General features: G+C 37.0%; 1 protein-coding gene across 3 annotated transcripts in view; it reads left to right on the forward strand.

The window, feature by feature from the left end:
• The window catches only part of LOC104468083 (chromosome unknown open reading frame, human C2orf43), a 107,746-nt gene that overhangs the window by 39,783 nt on the left and 43,644 nt on the right, over nt 1-24,319 (forward strand). For 2 of the 3 annotated variants that reach the window (XM_010082094.1, XM_010082096.1), the window contains one exon: nt 3,009-3,178. In XM_010082094.1, the coding sequence (XP_010080396.1) occupies nt 3,009-3,178 (170 nt within the window). The remainder of the gene's footprint in view (nt 1-3,008; nt 3,179-24,319) is intronic. The other variant, XM_010082095.1, reaches the window with a different exon arrangement.

Raw genomic sequence — 24,319 nt, forward strand, 5'->3', positions numbered from 1 at the left:
TGCGAGGAGGAAAAAGCCCTTATTTTCACTCTACTCTTAATCCCCACATCTATGGTGCATATCCTTCCTCAGGTTCTTGCTTTGGCAACAAAACTGGTTCTGAATAGGCACATCTCTGCTGAAGTCAGTAATAGCTATAAATGTTGCCCTGAATCTTTACACTGCTATTTAGGTAGCTAAATATTGAATTAGATATCTAATGTCTTAAGTAACTGAAATCACTAATTAACTGTATTTGTCTAACATAGTTATCGACCATAACTTGAAAAATGCTGGGACTGGGCTAGGCTATATTTGCTGTATTGTTTAATGATTGCATTGCAGCAATGTTCAGCATCTCTTGTAGCAGATATTGAATTCATGTAGTGAGAAGCAGTAGTTAACCTGGGCAAGTCTGATTTTCTGTCATCTAGATGGATAATGGAAGTATAAGATTGGCTTCAAAATCATGGCATTGTATGGACAATGCAAACAGAATTTAATGTTTTGTTTCTGGGGTCTTGTGAACCATGAGAGGTTCTCTAAAACATTTATATTCCTCCTTTTTTTCTTGCTTTAATCTGAAAGTAAATTGAAATTTTTGTAAACTCACTTATTTTCAAGAATTAAAGGTATGAATGGAATGTCAAGCATTGAAAGATGTGCTGATAAATCACTGGAGATATCAGTGCCTGAGAAAAACAATCTAGAAATGATAGCAAATGTTTACAGGGGAAGATTGACCTGCTCATCCCAACACACGCTTTCGCTTGTTGCTGTATCCAGTGGGCCATCATACTTCTAGTATTCTGTGCTTTACATGTGTTATATATATATACCCTTAATTAGACTTGCCATGTTGACAGCCCACTCCTGCATGAGGTTAAGCTGCTGTGTAAATAAATAAAAAGTAGGAAAGACAGTTTGTGCTAAAAATAGAAACTGATATTAAAAAAAAAAGAAAAGTTTTGGCCTTAGGCTTTTATTTAGGGTTTTAGAAAAGAGAACGAGCTCTTTGTTTTCCATTACTTGTAGAGAGGCTAATAGGCAAAATATTACTTCCCATCTAATTTTGGATTCCTAGAGTGTGCTTTTCATTTAGAGTAAGCTACTGTGAATTACGCTAGGATATGATTATCAGGAGTTTTAGTAGAAATATTAGTCTAACTGAAGAACTTCTGTGTTGTCACCTCTGCAACAATAGTTAAAGCTCAGAAAAAAAGGCATCAGAACACATTCTTCAGCAATTTTTTTGCTTCAGAATGTTATGTTTCATACAGATGATCAAAAAGGCAACATAGTGCCATCCCACGTAGGCTACCAAATTAAAACTATCAGTGTCAGACCCCCAGTAACTACTTCACTACAGTAGCATTACTTTTTAGCATTTGAGGTTACTGACCAATTGCCATCAAATTTACCACATACTAAAAAACCAGTCAACCTACACAATTTGATGGGCCATGTTCACAGACAGAGGCAGAAAGGCTTCTGTTATCGCTTTCTCCAGGCAGGCGCAAAACCAGCTATATCTGAAATGGGTCTATGCTACTAGCTAACTTTCTCTTACTGTAGTTTTTGAGTGCCCTTTGGTCTCTTTAATGTATGTGTCTTTACAGTGTCTCTGCCTGATGGATACTTTCTTCCACATTTATTTCTTCATATAGGGAACTGATGCAAAGGACATCAAAAGAAACCAAGAGGGAAGTTAAACACCTAATTCGTGGTGGGCTGGTTAGGGCTGTGTGTGTGCTACGTCCGTTAGCTGCTCCTGAATTGTTAGAGAGGGTGGCTTTTGACAGGAATCTATCTACTGTCTGTAGGACCATGGCTCAGTAATGAGCTGGTCCCCATCATGTGTCTGAACCTTGCAGCCAGGAGATTTAGCTTCTTTCAGACTAAAGTTGCATTGCAAGTCAATGTGTAAGAAGTGTGAAAGATCAGGGGTTTAAACTGGAGTATGAAACTGAGCACTGAGATAACAGCATGGATTTAAGAGATTAAATAGTACATCTCTTCAGATAAGCTCTAGGCATACGTACCTTCATACGTTCTGCCTCCTTTCATTCATTCTTTTTTTTCAGTATTTCGTCTTACCATCTTTTGCATTGAGTAGTCCAGCTTAAATTGGAGTGGTGTATCCTTAGCATAGCTTTTAGTTCAGTGGGTAGAGCGCTATTCTAGAAGATGAAAGAGCCGTGAACCCCCTTAGATTGTGGAACCTGAGAGCCATGTCACCCACCTCGTGAGCAAGAGTTAAGGATGCTCAAATTGCTGCATATTGTTACAGGCACCAGTTCATCCTTATCTTGTTGACTGGCCAGGAAGCAAATAGTGAAGTGCTCATTGTAAGTGATTGCCTAAGCTCTTCTAGGAGGTCCCTGGCAAAATATGAATGACATTGCACAGTAACCTAGAACCATGAAACTCTAACGTGATCTTCCTCTTTGTAGCTGGATTGACCGTGATGAGAACCTGCCTAAATAGGGGTAGTTTATCTGAGTGCTAGTTCTCTGTGTTGACACATATGCATTTCATATTCTTCTTCATTCCATGGGACTTCTTTGTGCATCTTTGTTTTAAGATGGGAGATATCTGAAGGTTCTTGGTGCATGATAACATATATGGTAGTTTGTCTTGAGTGAAGGGACTCTTGTTCCTGGGCAGTGTTGCTGTTGTAGGTCCTGATCTCTCAGTGTAAAGTTGGATTGATTTAAGCTGATCCAATATCTTGAGTTTGGTCTTGTTCTGAATGAAGAGGAACACAATGCTAGATGATGTGCCATGGAGCTCCACATGTTTCCATATCCTTCACTGGTTCCCCAGCTACACATAAGTCTTCACATCCTGTGCATGTGGTTCATCAGTCTATATTTACCAATGGTGGTAACTTAAAAGTAAATTTTTAGTTTTTATTCTTTAATTAATAAGTTTATTTATTTCAGAGTTTTCCAAAGAAGTGAAAAAATGATGAGGTACTTGACACTTCTATTGTTAAAACAAAGGACTTTTGTTCTTCTGTGTTTCAGACACAGACATTAAGGAGCTAGAGGATGTTTTTGGACTTAACGGGCAAGTAGAGCATAAGCTGAACTTCATCAAAAAGAATGTATCGAAAGATATAAAGCTGGTACTGATTGCTCATTCTATTGGTTGCTACATCACACTGGAAATGATGAAGCGAGCGTCAGAACTTCAGGTACGTTAACCTTATAGAATGGGAGTTACATTATTTGCAAAGCAATGGACATGCTTAGCCTATGGGTAATGTCATGTCTTTCCTGTGGAAGCTATATTCTGCTCTACACAAACTTTCAATCCTAGTTCTCATTAAAGTGAAATAAAAACTTTAATGACTAATCCTAATATAATAAAGAAATTTGATGTAAAATAAAGTTCTTACTCTGAATTTGGACCTTTAAATGCCCTTGTAATAGAAATTATTAATAACGGTGATGAATATCTTTAGGACTTTATAAACAGATAACTAGATATTTGGTTGTTATGTTATTACACAAAAAATTAAGGCTGGTTATGATTTTAGTAGCAGCTTCTTATCTCAAGGCAAGCAGAATCCTGGCTATACATGAGGATATGTATGGAAAATAAGAGTAATATAAATTGTGATGAGTACTACTACGAAAGACATTGTTTTTAATATACAATACATATGCGTATATCATTGCTTCTGCAACTCAGTCTTGGTTTCTGTAATTTAATGAGAATGGAAGGTGTTACTGCATGTTCTTATGTATCTGAACATTTTTCTTTGTCACTGAACCAATAAGAAGGTTGAGGCAGGACCGTGTCCTTGCAACTCTAGAAATGGCAAACTGCTAGTTCTTAGTAATAACTCACTCTGCGAGCGGGTGATGAATGAAGAATACTGAATTTTTATTCTTAAACCTCCACTCTTGCTAAATCATTGCCTCTTCCTTCACATTACAAAATCTTCAGTGGAAGGAAGTGCAGTGTTAGTGTAAAGTCTGTGTTTAAAATATGCATGAGCAGGTTCTGCCACTTCTTCATAGCCATTTCCACTGCACATCTAACCTTTTTTTGTTTGTTTGTTTAAAGGAAGCAGCAACTAAAAATGTAAAATATGAGGTTAACCTGATGTATTTCCACAGGCATATTTCACTTTGTGGTTATAAACAAGAGCATGTTTTTTGAGAGAACTTTTATTACTGTGTTATCTTTTCAAGAGGGAGCATTCTAGAAAATATCATATGCAGTAATTTGTCAAAAAAAATCAACTTCTCTTTGGTCAACATCTGTACAGTCTTTATTACACAAATTATTTTATCTGGTTTCAATTAGACTATGAATTTTTGACAAATTTTTTTACACCTGGCTCACTGGATACTGGCAGCATGCTATTCATCAGTGTTTTGAAATGTAGGTATCTTTGGGACATTCTTAGACTGCACGATGCACAGAGAGCATGAAGTTAATACATTACAAACTATATTTAAGATGCATTTAACAGTAGAAAATATTTGTGTAAGCCAGAGTGTTGTGCAACCTTTGACACTTTGCCAAAAATAAGTTAACTGTTGGCTTTTATAACATATGAAGTGTGATAATAAGAAACTTGTGTTTCCATCTCTCCCTTTATTTTTACTGGAATATTTGATTCCCACAAGATTTTGAGCACATATGTGTATTTTAGTAGCTAGATCATTTGATTTTATTTTTGTGTAGTTCTTATGTGATATTCTTTTATTACATGAGTTTTGGTTTTGGTCTTGCTTTAAGAGCCTTTGATTGCCTACGATTTGTTTTTTTCTGAGCTAGGGTTAATATATTTTACTTATTGTTCAAATAATTTGGTAAATGTTTATATTTGGAGCGTATGTTTAGCAGATTTGGATTTTCTTAACCCAATTTAAAGCCCTTTTGTAATCTAACCAGATAGAGGCTAGATTGTTCCTCTCTCATACTAAGATGAGGGAACCTGATGAACTTAAGCTGGAATGCATGAAAAGGAGAAAGTGTTATCTCCTCTCTCCTTGGTTGCTCTTTGGCTGTCAGTTTTGAGTGCTGCTAACTTCTTGAGCCCTTGTGCTCTGCAGGTTGATGGGGTACTGTGTTGTGTTTTTTTCCTTAAACTTCTGTGAAATAATGCTTTTTTATATCATTAAAAGAGAAATGAAACAAGAATTGCCAGTTTACCCCAGGATGAGTTCAGTTTTGGACCCCATGCCTGTTTTCCTATTGACTCTCAGGGAGGCTTGGGTTAACCGTTTCTTCAGGAGACCCCTTAACACAAACTGAAACGTTAATCAGCCTTGCTGTGTAGAGGTGGAAAAATGCCATAATGTACAGCTTGCTTGATACGTGGTCTTAACCTCATAATCTTCTTTGCTCTTCGTTCAGACAGCAAAACTGAAAAATGAAGCTGAGTGACAAAATTATTTTCTCAGTTGTTGGTGCTTGAGCCTAACTCATGAATATGCTACATCATCCAGGCATTCTCATCTAAAATACAAATCCTTACTTGGAGTATTTCCTTGTGCTTTGCTGGCAGCACTATTGAGTCTTCCCTAAAACAGTCTGTTTGATCATTAATTTAATCAAAAGATTGACATACTTCCTTGCTAATGAAATTCAATCTGTTACTGCATTAGTCTTTCATTTGCAATGATGGTTTTGAAATGCCAGCACCTTTGTGGTAATAAAATAACACTTATTAATGAGTGAAACCATCATAGAATGTGAGCATTGCTCTTTCTGTAAAGCTCGTTGAGGAGGAAGAGGTTAAAACCTCTGAGTATGTATCAGTTTAAGCAAATAAAATTTATGTAATATAAAATTCAAAACCATTCATTGCTACTATGTCCCGGTGGTGCCAAAGAAAATTGCTAGAACTTGGTTGATTTTATAAATAATAGCTAACAAAAGGTAAGTCAGAATACCTTGTGTATAAAACAAGTTCATACCTCGGAAACCCTGTCACATCATTTGTGTGCACATGTTCGTGTGCATCTGCCTTATCTTCCCTTCACTGTGTTCTCTTCCAAACAGAAATCTGTTGCTCTGTACTTTCTTTTGAGAAATCTGATGAGAGTAACAAAACAATATAGTTGACATTTAACGATTCCACAGATTTATACAGTAACATAACCATATTTTCATGGTTTCTTTCGTTTGTCTGTATACAAATTGCGTTGAGGTCTTTCACTGGAGAAGCTGCAGCTTGTTCAGGATCTGGTGATGTGTGTAGCTTAGGGTTTTGTTACAACAAATCAGTACTGACTGTCACCCATCAGGAGGCTGTTCACTAACCAAGTTTTCTTCTTCTTTCAAGTTAAGCAAACATTTCTTCATTGCTGACTATTCTAAATTATTTTATGATGTATAAAAATGTATAAAAATATAAAATGTTGCTGCTATTCCCTTTTATAAATAAATTAAACATGCCTAACAGGAGATAACAGGCATTTTTTATTAACCTTTTGAACTTCTGAAGTTGGCTGTATATCCCTGCTGTTGGTTTTCTGTCTGTTTTGGCAGTTTCTAATCCATATATAAATGTTTCTCTCACCCATTATTAGTATTATTAGTGGTCACGGGGATTGAGTTACCTCAATGGGAAGCATTTTGCTGGAGCTTTTTGAATACAGTTATTTTAGATGATGCTCCTATATGTGCATAGTAGCTTTATTTTTTTCTTCCTTTTTTTTTTTTCCGAAATATTCAGTTAAAAAAGCAAAAGAGATTTCATCTCTAAAGCATTGCTGTTGTTACATCTGATGTTAGAAGAAAACAGAAATATATTTTATCATTCTTTTTTAAATTTAGCTGATAATAGATTAGTCTTCTGTCATTCCAAAGCTTCTGTTGTTGCATTGTTACTAATGGGGTCCTTTATTACGGTTGGTGTTTCCCTAAATCACACCTTTAGCGTGACCTGTGTCATCCTCATTTTGTGGTTTCGTACTTGAACCAAAAGGCCACATTCCATCTGTTGTGAGCAGCGTGCTTGGAGACATGGATGGCCTACAGGTGCACAACAGAAGGATGGATGTCACAGCTCTGTTAGCTTCTTTTTTTTCCTGTTGTCTGGAAATCTGCTTCTTCCTGATTACCTTCAGCCCTTTGCTACACATCTTAGTGGGAGAAGACGTCTCTGCATGTGGCCCTTCCGACAAAGGCATTGATTGGGATATGAAATTTCAGAAACGCTGTTTTCTTTGCCATCTCTTGACCAGGGAGGTTTCTTTTTCAGCATGTGTGAGAAATTACCTGTATATATAGAAGCAGTTTGTTTTAAAAGAAGCTTTACTAAAACAGTGAAAAATGGCAATAGATAGTTTGCATTGCAGTGTATCTTTGTATGCAACATACAATGCAATAAATGATTATTCACTTATAGAAGAAAGAAATCTCTCTTAACAATTATGTGAACATCTATCCATAAGTACTATTTTTTGTAGTAAGACAGAATGTGACGTTTAAAGCAAATTAACTATTCCTGAATAAGTCCTGTAAAACATTCCGATTCTAAATCAAATGTCTTTTTCTGATGTAGCAAAAAAGAGCCTACCTGCTAAATGAGTTGTTTTCACGTCTTTTTGTGTGATGGGAGTAGTTATTTAGGAGGAGGGAGGAAGTAAGTCAGTTGTTCTGTAATGGCTTAAAATCTCACTGGGACAAACATTACTCACTGCTGCCTTCTGCCTGGAATCAAGTTGGTTCTTTTGTCTCTGGTTAACAGTTCCTTTCTGTTGAAGTACTTGGAAAGCTCCCCCTAACTTTAGTGAAAGTAGAATTGGGCCATAAAAGAGAGAAATATGTCAGAATTCCTCTGCTAAGTGATTTATTGTACAGAATTCAATGCAGTGACCCTTTCCATTAATAATTTTGTCTCAGTCATGTTGAAAGCTTGATTATGAATTTGGGAAGCATTTTCATAATGTTAAGAAAGATAAAAGTCACCATGCTTTTAAATATGGGTATTTCTACAAGAAAACAAAATTCTTCATTATAGAATTACTGGAATCCACGGGGACAAGAAGATTAAAAGAGGGAGATTTTTCAATTGTACAGAAACTGCTAAGCATGTCTGACCTTTGAGATAATACAGGAATCTTTTCAGCAGCATGAATGGATGAGGGAAAGACTGTATGAAGGCAATGACACTTGTTCAGTTTCTGTTTTGCTGGTATTAGAACCTGTATATGTAATGCAGGACTGGTGGTGTCATCGTTACAGAGAACATCTTCTGAAAGGACACGAATTTATCAGGTTCTGACTCCTTAGAAGTTACAGTGAGTTTTGGAAGTAGAAAGAAAATGAAAGATAAATAGGAATGTAAATTTTCTTTCCATTTTTGAAAGTTTTATTTAACATAATAGCATCTAATTCAAATGTTGGTTACCTAAATCGTGTCACAGTACTTTTAACAAAGTCATTTTACATAGCTGTTGTCACTTTTGATTATTTCACTGATGATGATGATAAAGTTTAAAGTAAGCTTCTCTCAGATCTTTTGAAGAGTACAGTAAGACTGCATAAAATAGAAAAATAGCCAGAAGATTTCTGAAGAGAGATGGCATCTTCTCACATAGAGGATTATGCTTTGTAGACCTGTGTGCCAGGGTGTGGTGTAACCAACAGCACGGTCCAAGTATGAATAAATGTCCTCAGTGCATCCTGAGAACTGTTTGCTCTTAGTTCCTTAATGGATTGCAGTGATGAGTGGAATATGGGTATGTGGTTACGTCTAGCAGTAGGAATCATGATCTGGAGAAACAGAATGGAGAAACACTATTTTTGTATTAATTTCACATTACTTGCAGGTTTAAATGATAAAGTGCAAAAAAAAAAAAACAACCCATAAAAATTAAAATGGGTAAAAGATTTAGGGTAGCATAAACCCAATGACAACATTTGCAAAATTTTTATGCAGGAAAAAAAATAGATGGCTATACTTAGCAGACCTCAGAAGGGAATTGGTACGCATTTCGAATAAATACATATCTTGTGAAGAGACCTGCGAATTTCTACACCATAATATAAAAACTAAACTGAGTCTGATGTATTTTTCTTCTTCAGCCAATCCATTCCAGATAAATGATCCACATATTAAAAAAATAAGCAAACAGCATTGGGCTCATACACACCCACCTTCATTCCCCTTCAAGTGCTGAGGGAGGAAATAAAGGAATCTAACACAGTTTTGCACAGATTTAATCATGAGTCTAACTTTAACTGCCTTCAGTGCAACATGTGTGCTAATTTAACTTTATGGACCTCTGAAGTTGGTCACTGGACTATTTCTATAATATATTTTTTGACACTTTTCTCTATCAGTTCTAGATAAATAGCAAGCCTTTGAGAGCATATATGAGGAAGCACAGGTGGTCTGAGCCAGCAATTAGACTAAAATTTGCTTTAGTTGATGATATACACATTGCAGAGGCTGCATAATCCACCTTGCAACAGATGACAATGTTCTGACGGGTATGTTCTCTCAATGACACCTCAGGCAATATCAGTAAATCTGGTGGAGTAGCCAGGAAAGCAAGCAATATGAACTTGGTGCATATGCAAACATTATGCAGCTCTCTTCTTTGGAAAAAGTGAGAAGTAGTGCAGATGTTTTATTAAACCTGACCAAATAAAATAAATAAGATACTGTATCTTTGAAGCATCAAGGAAGTTTCTACAAAGATATGTGGAGAGATTTTTTTTTTTAAGAAAAGGAAAAAATGAAAACAACCTTCATATGAAAACTAAAACATAAAACCTTCTCTCTTTGGGGTGGGAGGCTGCAAAGCAAAGAGCCACAGAGGGTGAGTTCATGGCAAACAAAGATTTGTTAGGGACATACTGACTTTTGACTGAGACACTAATAAAAGGCCACCAGCCTGAATTTAAGAGCTCAAGAAAACTTCTGAACGCTGTCGGTGAAAGACTGATAACTGTGGGGGTTGAGAGTGTCGGCTCACCCAAGAGACATGAGCAACCATTATTTTCACTGGCTTGATGACAGACTCTCTAATCCTGACAGTCCCAGTCGTATTGTTTTCTACCTCTCCCCGCCAAAAAAAAAGTTTAAAAAATGTAAACTGTAAGAAAATGCAGCAATCAACAGGCAGATGGGATTTTTTTGTATGACCCTCACTGAACGCTGCCTCTGTGAATAGGAAGAGGCACTGTCCAGACCACCATGTGCTGCGTAAGCCTGACATTACTCTTCCTTTCACAGGCAAGCAACCCACCTTGTAATTTAGAAGACAAAAGAACTGTCTCAAAAGAAATATCTCAAGGATACAAATTTAGGAAAGTTAAAATGTCATGAGAAATAAACTGTTGAAGGTGATACATCTTCATATGTAAAAATGCCTGAGGGCAAATTGAACAAGGAGTCAAATTTTTTGTCTTTGGCATTCACCAGGGAGAAGCATGCATCTTTCTCCACATCAAGAATAGAATTTTTGTCGCAAAAAATCATCTTCAAAACCGAAGTGTCATGAAGTACAGATTATTGGCAGATAACTAAACCTGTCAGGATCAACAACTTAACAATAGCCTTCAGTCATGCTATGAAGTTACCTGACCTTTACTGCTTTGTGTCTGTCTGGTTTTCTGTTTTCTGCTTTCTTGTCTTAAGCAGAGAAATTGGCTTTTATTCATACATTGTGTAGTCTCTTACACATGGTGCCAACTTCTGAATCTTAAGTTGACCAAATATGTTGTGATCAACAGTGTATAACTGCCTGCTAGTTAATAATCCAATTTCCTATAAAATGAGATAGCAGGATTTTTGCTTTGAAATTTTTTTCCCCCTAAAAAGAGAGAGAGAGAAAGAAAAAGGTAAAAGGCATTTGCAGAGGGTATCTGTCCTGTCTGCAATCCAGACTTGTTCTTGCTTGTAACTCTAGAAGTAGCAAGCAAGAAACAGTGAAATGTGAGAGTCAAGTTCATAGGATCATAGAATGGTTTGGGTTGGAAGAGTCCTTACAGATCATCGAATTCCAACCCCCCTGCCATGGGCAGGGACACCTCCCACTAGACCAGCTTGCTCTCTGGACTCACTCAAACAGGTCCATGTCTTTCCTGTGCTGTTACCAACATAAGATGATAAAATTCTGGATTTTTTGACAACTTTAGGATTACAAACGTACAATTTTCAAAGTTTCATGTTGGGAGGGATTACCTATTGGACTTTGCCCCTTTTCAAGATCTTCTGTGTCATTGTGGCTGAAATCTTAAACTTTTAATGAGGCTTATGGTGCTTGTCAGGTTACTTGGCCAAAGCTCATGCCTGATTATCTAGTCCAAAGAAAGCTTTATGAAATTACCTTGTCTTGAATTGCTTTGTTTTATACAGCTGACTAGTATTTTTTGTCATGTTTCTGTTACATTGTGTTAGTACACTCAACTCATGTCAGCCACATAGAAGCTATAGTTCATCTACTGTCAACACCTGAAATGGGGTAGTTGAGTTGTGGATTTGCTTGGCTGATTTCAGTATCAGACCAAAAGGTGTCAATACAGAAACTTAATTTAGAAAACAAAAAACTTGAAGATTGCAATACAACAGTCTTAAGAATAAGAGGGTGGAAAAAAGGATGTACGTTAAATTAAGCAGAACTCATTGTTAAATCCACTCTTTTTGTATCTACCAGATAGAGACCAAAGAGTATACCCTGTCAGTTTGTCTTATCATTTGATTCCTAAGTGTCTCTCCTAAAAACAGATATAGAGATACTGGAAAGAGAAGATACAGTAGGGATTAAAGCTAATGTTTTGGTTTCTAGAAAATTAATATTTCAGTTAATAACATACTGCCTTGTATGTATTATGAAGAGAAACAATGCATTTCTGAACAGTGCTGCCATGTGTATGCACAGCATACCTTGTGCGCTTTTTGGAGTGGGTCGAGCATATCACTTGCTCGGTCCTGGAACTTTATGGAGAATACTGCATTGCATACCTGCAGTCCAGAAATCTCAAAGATCGGATGAGAATGCTAAACAGAAGAGGGATAATAAAAAACACAAATGTGAATTTAATTAAAATTGATGTCTGGTGCAATTAAAAAACAGGTTTGACTAAATCAGCAGCAGTATATTCGTCAGAACACAATTACCAAGCATATGAATACAGGTTTCTGTTTGTAACATCAATCGCATTTTTAAGAGTGAGAATTCAGAGTCAGTAATAACATTGCCCTAAGATTAGCTTCTTTAGATCATAACCCTGTGATAAGAAGGCCTGAGGAAAAAGGGAAAGACTAATTCCAAAGACTTTCTGAGGAAAATAATATTTTGTTCATAATGTTCACTGAAACTTCAACTTCTGTCACCTTGTTTAGCATATGTGGTTTACTGCTCAGGTGTATATAGAAACAATATGAAAACCTAGATTTTGGTGTGTGATGATACAAAGTAAGAAAACACAAGAGCAATAATTTTGATTTCAAGAGAGTTGACTTTTTTTAGTAATATTTTGTTTATTTCACTGCTGATGAAACATCTGATTTCTTTTCAGATGTATGCTAGTTGGAATTCAAGTAAACCTATAAAAACTATTTTTTATGGGAAGTTAAAAGACATTAAAGTAGCCAAATGTACAAACAGAAAAGCAAGAAAAATAAGCTGAAAAGCAGAATCTGTGATCATTCATCAAGAATCCAAAGTAAAACATGAGAATGAAGAGGAAATGAAGGACTAAAAATAAAGAGATGGCTAGAATGGTAAATGGCAGAATAACAGGATTTATTAAGTACTGAGGGCTTTTTACAGATTTGTTCATAAAATCTTGTTATTTTGAATCTTCAAAAATTTGGATTTGTATTGTAATAACTGATTCTATAAAAATGAGAGAATCATAAACATATAACAAGAAGTGAATTTCAAAAACAATTAGGATTTATAGCACATGTTTTCAAAAGAGCTCAACACCCTTTTGAAAGCCAGATTTCCTGAAGAACTTTCTATGCTGGGTGGTGAGATCTGCAGAAATTCTGTCTGCAGACATGTATGCATAGCACTTGGAAATCAGAGACTCAACTCTTTGGAGAGTTGGCCCAAAAGATCAAAATTCAGGATCAAAATATGTTGCACATATCTTGAATTTGTTTTGGTTTTCTACTGCAATTAATATGCTTTTACAGAAGACAGTAGAGCTGAAAATCAGCACTTCTTGGCAGATTTAGACTAGATATTAGAAAGAAATTCTTTACTGTGAGGGTGGTGAGGCACTGGAACAGGTTGCCCAGAGAAGCTGTGGATGCCCCATCCCTGGAAGGGTTCAAGGCCAGGCTGGATGAGGCTTTGAGCAACCTGGGTTAGTGGGAGGTGTCCCTGCCCATGGCAGGGGGATTGGAACTAGGTGATCTCTAAGGTCCCTTCCAAACCGTTCTATGATTCTATGAAAGGGAAAAGCAGTCAAGTAGGGCAATAAAGAATTGTTCATGAAAGGAGCATGTGAAGGGATATTGTGGAGTTTTTGAACATAGACATTGGAAATGTAGTTAAACTTTGAGTGTGGCTATAACTCGAGTAACCAATATCTGTTCCTAGAGGCTCTATATTGAAATGTAATTTCTCTGGCAATCCTGGGCCCTTAATGAAGAAGTCGAACTGCTTCATCAGCTCTTGCCTCTCATTGTATGTTACTCTAACAGTGAGGAAGGACTTGGCTTGGATCTTCTGGTTAGAAGAGGTTACTTAGAATGGACAGTGTTGTAATTAAAAATCTTTTCTACTCTGCCACATTGTAAATTTGTTCATTCTCCATGGTTTACAGTGAAGTCAAGGGATGCTTACTTTAGAGGCTAGAGTGGAAAATGTATTCTTCTGTATAAGCTTCTGTATTGAGAGTGATGTGTCCTCTTTGAAGAGTTCACTGGAGGAGTGAGAGGAATCAGAAAAGGACACAAACTTTGTACAGAACAGTGTAACATCTCTGAGCTTAGACTGCGCATTCACTGCATTTAAGGCATTTCTAGTGTAGTATTGAATTTAGTTCATATAAATACTGGAGAATTTTTGTTCCCCCCGTCTTTTTAGTATTTCTTCGTTTACTGATGATTTTAGGGGAGTTTTTGCCAATGCCATGATGGATCTTTTCAGATACCTGAGGATGTGTTGAGTGACTGTAGACCTATGTTTAGAGAACAAGCCCTAGATTTCTTCTTAAGATTCACCATCTGTCCTAATGGCTGAGTTTATCTTCAAAATTAAATGTAGTAGAAGTCCACTTCCTTTTCTATTTATAACAATGTATAAAGATTTGAAATGCTTGATTCATGTTATTTCGATACAAGTCTACTTAACTGTGACATTTTGGAAAATAATCATTGGAGTTTTCCCTTTCACATGGAATTCAGCGATACGTATACATTTAAGTGTAAGTCCAGGAACCACAAATGTATTTAATAAACTTGTTACCTTTGGAGTCCTGTAAGAAAGTTCAATTAATATTAATGAAAATATGCTTCTAATAACTTTGTTACAACATTTCTAGTCACTGGAAAATTGTAAGAACATTCCACTCCATTTCAGATTCCAAAATGAAGCATAATTCTGTATCAGGATTAGAATTCACTGAGTTGTAATTGTACTTGAAAACATTAAATTTATGTTCGTCTATTTTGAAACAGCAGTATGACTACTGTGAGTGTATTTTACTGAAATGAAAGGACAAACCCCACATCTCAATAAATATAATTTGAATTGTGACCTTTAATGGCAGCTGGCAGAGTTCAGACTTTTTATCTGGCATTAGCAATTGAAAAATATTCTCCAAATTCTTTTTCTCAGTTGCACTAAAACCCGATGACCAGTTTTATTTGCATGATAAATTAGATATGATAAATTTGCTCTTTTAGCTGATTCCTGCTTATATTCCATGTGTCATACTATTTAAGGTTAGGAGCAGTCTCTAGTATTGTGAAAGAAGGAATTTTATATTTTTCCTTTATTTAAAATACTTACAGTTCTGGAAAAGTCAATGCAAGGATGGAAAAACAAGCTGACTGAAAGAATTCCTCACTCCTGCCTCTCTCTTTTTCTCTTCTTCTGATACCCTGACAAGACTTTGGGATATAAGTTCTATCTCGAACCTCAAATATTCCTTGTTTCTTTTCATCCTTTGACAAAAGTACAAAGTTCGGCTTTGTGTTCCATTTCTTGTCAATGTGTACTTCCTTGCTCACTCATCCTTCTCTTCTTCACTGATATCACAGGCCAGGACTTGTTCTGCTCGTCTTTCTCCAGACTGCATCATTAAATAATCCACTTAAAATGGTTAAAATGGTAGTGGACTGAGCTTCCAACATCAAATGTCAGCTCAGCTTTCCTTATCTGTCTACTAACTCTTCTAGCCAAGCAAGGATGCCTTTTCTAGGGCTGACTGCAGTGAGTGGCAAAAGCTACCCCTTCCCAATGTCTTAAGTGGAGCACTTAAAAATAGAAGTCCAAGGATCTCGAGGCACTGATGGAAAACATGGCCTTCCCTTTTCATCAGCAAAATGAGATTATAATTGTAAGGCTGTGTTCTCACTCACGTTGTTCAGCCACTTGTCCTTAAACTGAATGGATCATCATTGAGATTTATTGGTAGGTATGGCTGTACATTGATGACTGGGAAAGCAGTTGGTTCAAGACAATAGAAAATCTGATTCTTAATACTTTCTTTTTGTTGAACCATCTCTCTAAGGGCATATTACTGGTTCATCGTAAGTGGTAGGTGCCCCAGATCACGTCTACAAGGATCACGTTTACTAGTCCTTGTACCACAAGGGTACCTGCAGATTCAATGTGGTGATCTCATGGGAGTGCTGCACTGCAAAAAGAATCCCACCCTCTACTTCCAAAATGAAAACGGAAAGAATTTCTCCTGGAAAGTGGCAGCTGTGTCTTGACATTCATGTAATGGAAGCAACTGAAAGCTTTATGGTGTGTAACTGTGACACTGCATTCCAACATAAGCTTCTCCCTGCCCTTCTTCCAACCAATAAACTATTCTTCCTGTCTTTTCACTCTCACCCTTCCTAATCTTCTTCTGTTTATGTGCTTTAATCATAATAGCAACAAATCCATCCCTGCTGGTATTATCACACCATTGCAAATTTTGGCCGTCTCCTTTGGCACTTCTCTTGTAGATGGAATGATATTGCCCACTTTGATGGAGCTTAATTCTCTCTGTAAAATACTGCTCTGTCAATGAATAATTTCTCTATTAAACTGTTTTCAGTCCAACAATAAAATACAGATTTTTTGGGAGAACAGTTTTCTCATTATTACCTTAACCCATAAAAAAGCTTTTTCTTTTTTTTCTTTTTTTCCAAACATTTTGTGCAAGTCTTCAGTTACCCAAATATTTGTAGTACAGGGTAATTTGCATTTCAGCCCTGTGAGACTTGTAAATGTAATGAACGGTCTGTGTGTTTAATATTTTTTATATTTTTAATAATTCGCAAATAGTTCAGTGTGTAGAGCTGACCTGTTGAGAAATAGGTTAGCAGTGTCTGTAGAGAACACGTCTGAGTTCTAGTCTTTTGTAAGTTTAGCAGAATTCTTGCCTTTGGAAAAACTCTAGGAGTACTTCTTACTGGAAAATATTTCAAGTAATGTGAAACAGCAGATGATTTTTTTCCTGTGCCATGACCCACTTGTAAGGTGAGGTACGGATGGTCCCTCTCCTGTTGCCATTAAAGAGGTTTCAGCATTGGAAGTCAGGTGGTATGGAAGATGCAGACAACCTGTTGAAGGGTGTGATTGAAAGTGTATTGATTTCAAAGGGAATTGTCAAAGATCTCAGTTTACTTCTCAGTCCAAGAGGTTCTTCTGTAACTACCATAATAACTATTTTATGGCAGCCGTGGTCTTCATCTGTCTGTCCAAGAATAAATGACAGAACCTTGGTCTCTAGAGCTGGGAATATTGTGTCTGGTGAGATCTGCATTGATTGTAGACTGTCATATTTAATAACTGAAAAATAAGTCCTTTTATCATAATTTATTCATGGCGCAGAATTAAGGCCCATTACATTGATGGAAATTTTGCCACTAGTTTCAACACAAGCAAGATCACACACCCAGCCATACCGTAGCTGGAATCTCAGAGGACCAGAAGCATTCAACAGTGTATCGGACACGCTGCAGTCTCATTAGGGCTCTGTCTTTTCAGTTACTCTGCTTGTGATCACTGTTGGCAAAGGTAATTTCTTACTTAGCAGCTGAAGTTAGATACTACCAAGATTTCCCTTTCTTGCTACTGAAAGATATATCCTGAGTTATTTTCCCTGTTTTAGTTCTTCTGTAATTAAACTCCGCAGACCAACTTTCATTATACTCCTAATAATGTTATGCAAAGGTAATACTGTAGAAGCCTGATTGTGATTCATGTTTTTAAGGACTCTTCATATGGCTGGTCCATGAGTTTGCATGCAGGATTCCAGGCATACAAGGCTCAGAATCAAATTTACGCTATGTCAGTGGAAGGTGGCCTTGAAGTAGACATAAATTTAGTCACACTTCACCTTGGTGCAAATGACACTCAAGCCTACATACCTAAGGATGTAATCATTGTACGCAGCTCTGTATTCATTGTTACACTGAAGACTACAGTTTGAAATGCAAATACACTAAAAAAAATGCTGGTCCTTGAATTTTGTTTCCATCCAAGTGGAACTGCCAGGAAGCACAGGAGGCTTGGGGTATTAAAGATGTACTTCAAGTAAAATTGGATAATGTATGTTAAATAAAGAAGGTGCCAGGACATGGAAAAACCTTGTGATCACTGTAGAGCATTTTAAACAGATGAGAATATTGCCTGCTATTTATATAATCAGGTAGAAGCTGAAAGAAAATAGTAAAAAAAAGTAAACCCAAGTTTTCATTCATTTGAAAAGTGTGTGTTTTTATATACTTGAACATAGTGGGTCAAATTCAGATGCTGAAGAAAGTGTAATTTACATGATAATACTGGATATATTGAATGTGAGAAACTAAGTTACTATGAGTGACGGATGGACAGACTGGGAGAAAGTATAATTTTTAAACTGGTGTGGAACAGGTACGTTAACTTTTATTTTCAAGGCATACTACTAATTGCTTTTTCTGCTAAATTCTTCTCTTCTTTTTACCACACAGAGTAGAAGCAAAGCTGTGCTAGATACACAGCTGAGTTAAGGAGACTCTTTGCTGGTGACAAAAATTGGTCCTAGTTCTGCTGGTTTACCCAAGGGGAGTCTTGACATTTTCCATCAGCTGGGAAGTTGAGGTTTTTTGTTTTCCTGTCATTGAATAGCATCAGCTAAAAGTTAATATGTACTTATATCTTAAACTACTGTCTTCTTTTTCCAGGATATTCTGTAAAAGTACAGCACAGGTTAGCTGCCTACAAGGTACTTCAGTATATTCATTTTGCTTCTGCATTTCATTAGGAAGGAATGGCATGGTTATTTGTAGCTAGTTGTCCCAGAAACAATGACGTATCTCAGGCAAAGAATATACCAGGCACAGAGTATGAAAGCAGGACATGCTCCTTAAGTTTTTTTTAATAATATTTCTCTGATTAGGTCATAAAAAGTAAGGAAAAGATTTGGCATTGTGAATGAGCCTGTAGAGTAGGAAAAGATAAAAATTCAGTTTGTTGTGATCCATTGTATTACATTCGACTACTTCAAAAGGAAGGTATGAGAGAACTGGTGGTTGGGAAATTATGAACCAGCACACACAGAAAGGAAGTTACCCCTTAAATTTTGTTAACTGTTGCATGGCTCACATGTATTTATGCCCCATTTACAAACAGTGACTGTCTAATATCACTGAGGACAGCATTGTCCATACAACTGTTAAATGCTCCCTTTAAAAAAAAGTAAATCTTAATGTGACCTTATATTTTTCTGCTGGTTTTGGCTGGGATAGAGTTAGTTTTCTTCACAGTAGCTAGTATGGGGCTGTGTTTTGGATTTGTGCTGGAAGCAGTGTTGATAACACAGGGATGTTTTTGTTACTGCTGAGCAGAGCTCTCACAGAGCCAAGGCAAGTAGGCTGGGGGTGCACAAGAAGTTGGGAGGGGACACAGCTGGGACAGCTGATCCCAGCTGACCAAAGGGATATTCCATACCATATGGCATCATGCTCAGGATGTAAAGCTGGGGAAAGAAGAAGGAAGGGGGGGACATTCAGAGTGATGGCATTTGTCTTCCCAAGTAACTGTTGCACGTGGTGTAGCCCTGCTCTCCTGGAGATGGCTGGACACCTGTCTGCTGATGGGAAGCAGTGAATGAATTCCTTGTTTTGTTTTGCTTGCATGCACAGCTTTTGCTTTACCTATTAAACTGTCTTTATCTCAGCCCATGAGTTTTCTCACTTTTAGTCTTCTAATTCTCTTCCCCTATCCCTTGGGGCGAGGAGTGAGTGAATGGCTGTATGGTGCTTATTGCCGGCTGGGGTTAAACCATGACAATTTTTGCAACAGGTAATGCCACAGTAGAATACTGTGAAGTGTTGTGATGTTTGTACACATCTTCACAAGATGAATATCAGTGTGTCCTGTATCTTTCATTAACCTGTGTCTTGAAGGAAGTTAATGCTGTTGAAATGTTTGGAAATAATGCATTTATGCGTTTTTCGGGAAGATTCGTGTGTGTGGTGGTTCTTAGAGAAACCTGTGGAATCTATAAGGAAGTATAGATGTATGTATACTGTTTCCTGAAGAACCTGATACTTTATGTCCAAATAGAAGTAACTAAAAACATTGGATATATGGTTGGTTGAATTTCTGTTACCCTGAATCCAGCCTATTGTAGTCTCCAAAGTGCTCTCATTTGTAATTCAAAGTAATGGAGACATATCTAAGTTGACCAGCTCCCTTAAGGTCAATAATGATCATGAAGTTTTATAGAGGTGCGAAGGGGTCTGTGCGGATTGTACCTGCGGTCACAGAGAAACCAGAGTGGTCTCTCTCACACACACTTTGATAACTCTTATTTTGCCTGGTTTTTACAAATCCAGAATAGGAATGGAATGGAATGGAATGGAATGGAATGGAATGGAATGGAATGGAATATCCCAATCTATTAGACTATCCTGTAAGTAGTTTTAACTATAAAAACATGAAGTATGAACAAAGGAGACTACAGCAGATGCCATGAGGCAGGGACATCCCTGACATCAAAGATAAAGGGAAGACAGCACTTCAAGAGGCAACAACCCTTGTCATGCAGCCAACTTAGGATGTGATGCAACACAATATTAAGGCAATATTGTTTTGTTAAAAGTATGTTATGAATTTCTAGTTGCTTTGCTTTGCAGATCTCTAGAGGAGACATTGATTGGAGCTTGGCTACCGCTTCTCCCCTGCCTCAGCTCTTGCTGACTGTGCTCTAGTTTGACCTTTGAGTGACAATCTGGCCAAGAAACAAGAAACAGGACAACCATGTCAGCAGAGCACTTAAAGGAGGCAGCCTCATCTGTTGTACACATATTGTAGGAATTAAAGGTCTGGGTGTGCAGGAGAGGAACTTAAAAATGTTATCTTCATGTTTTTTGTACTTAATGATTCTTATACATCTCCTGAGTCATATTGCACAGGTAAGGCTTAGGAAAAGGCTGCTTTTCTCACTGCATGTGTGGAGTAGCACAGTATGCAGTAAGGGGCTAAGGGTCTCCATCAGTGCCATTGTGAATATGAGTGACATGTGTCAACATGGAGAGAACTCACACGGATTTTAGTTTGGCGTAATATGGTTGACAGAAAAGTATAAATACTGTTGTACAAGGTAATTTCTAGACAGCTGGGTTCAAGAAAGGACAATTCAGACTGAAATAAGTAGAGGAAATGCCCAGAAAGATAATAAGAACATAAGTTATGTGAGGACCTCAGGATATCTTGGCTCATTTAACCTCACTGAACAGAGAATGTGTATATGAGTGCCTTCTATAAACATTACAAGGAGTAAATAGAGAGAAAAAAACAGAATTGTTAGGCAGTTATCTATTGTGTTGTGTTAGAATGCAATACTTATATAGGATCAGATGGATATAAATAAGTTCAGAAATTAGAAACTGGTTTCTGGACATGAAAATACTAAATCTGAAGTAATCATCCAAATAAATAAAAGCAAGAAAACTGTTGTTTTTAGTGAATGTGAGTGGTTAATGAAAAGGACTGTAAAAAAAAGGTAAGAGACTACGTTTGTTATAGTTGCTGTAGTGTTTGCATCATGTATAATTATATAAATTAATATATTTAAGTTATATATTGTAAATGTCATTCATATATATATGTATGTATGTATGAATTTTAATTATTAGTATAAGATTTGACTTACATTTCAGTGCCTAAACTGTTTGTGGACTTTGCCGTAGCTGTCAAGAAATATTCCTTGCCCTTACCTGAGGTATAGCTTCTGTGGCCTCGATTGCCTTCCTTAGAAGCAGTAAAGATTGACCACAGGTAGACAGTATATGCAGTGTTCCCCACAGTACTGAAAACCTTGTAGGTGGCAACGGGTGTGTCTTGTTTACATGCTCACAATAAAATTAATTAAAGATTTGAAATCACAAGGGAATTCTCCATTGGCACTGATCTCTGTGTTATGTTTTGCTAGCGTTTTCTATTGACTGAAAAGAAAAAATCCTTTCCTGATATTTTTTTTTTAATATTTCCATATCAGAAAAGGGGGCCCATGCCAGTGGTAGTGCTGTGAGTCTGCCATCTTCTCATCCTGTGCTGGATCATCAGTTTGGGGTGTTTGGGTCTTTTTCCAAAGCATCATAAAGTATGTCATTGGGTGCTGGAAGATTTCTTCTGGCTTGATGGGGAGGAAATGCAGAATGTTTGTTTTAGAGACTGGGTTTAATGATCAGTCTTGTTCTGGAGTGTTAAAAAGTTCATTTTGTTAACTGAATTATTTGAATTAGAGAGAAGCATTTTTCTGTAGTGTTCTCAACTTCATGTTTCATTCTGGTTTTTTGGAGGAGGAGTAAAAATATTGCAAATAATGTTTGGTTGTTTTTTCCCTCTTGAAAAGGGATGTTTCTTTCCTGGGCATAACCACTCTGCAGAGATTCTGCCAACTTGCTGTATAACTGAAACATGCTTTAATTTTTGTGTTAACCATTTAGATAAAAGGAGGGAAAGAAGGAAAAAATACCCCAAACATTTTAAGTCAACGTATTTGCTTTTCGTTCTTTCTGGCTTATTAGTTTTGTCAGTGTATGTAATATACTGTTGTCCTAGGACAATGTAGTTGCATGAGAGAAGTGAATGTATAAAAAACATTATCAGGCTTTATGTTAACTTTTTTACAGCTTCCTGATATAATGTTCTGGTTTTGGAAATCGAGAGTGTCTGTCACATCTGTGTAAGGAAATAGTGGTTCTGCATTTGGGACCTGATAGCTTGGTGGTGCAGCATAAAAATCGATGTCAACACAAACTTCTAATACTTGCTTTAACATTTGAATTTTTACATTTCTTTCCATCACATCTACTTATGTCACTTGTCCCAACAAAAATATTCTTCTGCATCCTTTGCGTTTATAGCCCTTAAACATTGGTGAAGTTACAGTTCTCCACGCCATTACCTTTTTGCTCCCATTTTGCCAAGCTATTCGTATTCCTCTATATATAAAATCCTTTCGAAATTTTCTCATCCAAGCCCTCTCTTAATCTTATGCTGTATTTGTGGCTGGCTTTTGGTTGAAATCTTCACTTTTAAGAAGTACAGCTGAGAATGCAATCTGTATTGTCTCCCAAGGAGACAGAGCTTCTTTTGGCATTTGTGATGTGTTTCCTCTTGCTTGCTTTCTGCACCATATCGTATTGCAAACTTGCATATCATTTGCTGTTCACTGTCTCCCATGTGTCCTCTCAACTGTATTACTTGCCAAGGTTTTTTTCCCACTTGTTCATACTTTAGATTGTTTTTACTGGGCATATTTAAATATAATAGTAGCTTCTGAGTTGGTTCTGTGAGCTGAATAGTTGAAGTACCAAATTTAACTTAACAGAACCTCATTGTTGTACTGCTTCTTTCCAGTTTGGGGTTGTTTTTTTGTTTGGGTTTGGCTTTTTTTTTTCTTTACTTCTCCTTAGAAAATTTGCCTTAAGCATCGTGAAACAGATACCCAGGTTGGATCTCAGAAAGGTGGTTTGGCATGTACTGAAGCACTACATTCTTTGGAAATTGCAATCTGGCTACAAATGAGAGGTAGTGACAGTCATTATGAAATACCTCTAGCTTCTCTTCTTTGACTGCCTATCTGTAATTTGAAGACCACATCTGCAAACATTGACCAAATACATAATGTTTCTGATTTCTAAACAGACTGATGCCAAGGTCCTTTGGTGCAAATGCAGACTTTGTTTGATTAAGAAGTAACAGAAAAGGAGTAGACAACTTTTTCTGTATATCAGTGAAGTTATGATATAGCTAATCTGCTTCAATGGCAGAGGGAGCCTAGAACTGAGAGACTGCAAAAATGAAAATGAAACACAGTGCAATTGCAGACGTCATGCATGATGTTAATAGTGCTGACCTGCAGCTTCTGTCCTGACATGCACTTTATAGACTCTGTGAATGCAGTATGAAGTGATGTTTAGTAATTCTGAATCATTCAAGACCAAAACCTGGGAATTGTTGCATATCTGCAGCTTTTGCAGAAGTAAATACTAAATTACAGTCTTTATACATTGCCATGTTAAGTGGCACCAGTGTATTTACAGTGTTTTCAGTGCTGGAAACAATACACTGCTATGAACGGGCCTTTTTATAGAACACTTACTCAAATATTGCTTTATAGTAGCATTTGCTCCCCCAAAAAGTATTTATTGAAAAGTATACTCTGCTGCTTCTCCCGTGGAGGGGTCTCATTTTCGTTCTATGTGATAAAGCTTCTAATTAGGAGTCCTAGGTCCTCTGTATTGTTAGCAGGAAGCAGAAGAATAGAAAGTGTTTTCAGTTCATGTGACATCTTCTGCGTGTATCTGTCCATGACTGACTTCAGTTGGGAGTCTTGGGTGATTTAACTCCTCACTTGGGCACCTCAGGTAAGGGCCTGTAGTGAACTGGATGAAACAGAGACAAAATGCACTCTGAAAAGGGCAAAGGTTTCTTCTCATTCATTTTCCTACCATTTCACAGTGTGATTTCCATAGATACCATTAACACCTATGTGTGTAAAGATGTATGGAGTTGGTGACTGGTTGGTCTTTCCTTGCTGAGCATCTGACAAATGGTCCCTTGATAACAGAAGGGAGGATCTCTATATCATTACCAGGCATGACACACAGTGTGTTTAGAATCTCACTTAGACAAAATAAGTTATTAAATCCCTCTGAACAGTTCAAGTTATTTATGATTGA

This window comes from Pterocles gutturalis, unplaced genomic scaffold (genome assembly GCF_000699245.1).
Source record: "Pterocles gutturalis isolate BGI_N339 unplaced genomic scaffold, ASM69924v1 scaffold13019, whole genome shotgun sequence".
NCBI lineage: Eukaryota > Metazoa > Chordata > Aves > Pterocliformes > Pteroclidae > Pterocles > Pterocles gutturalis.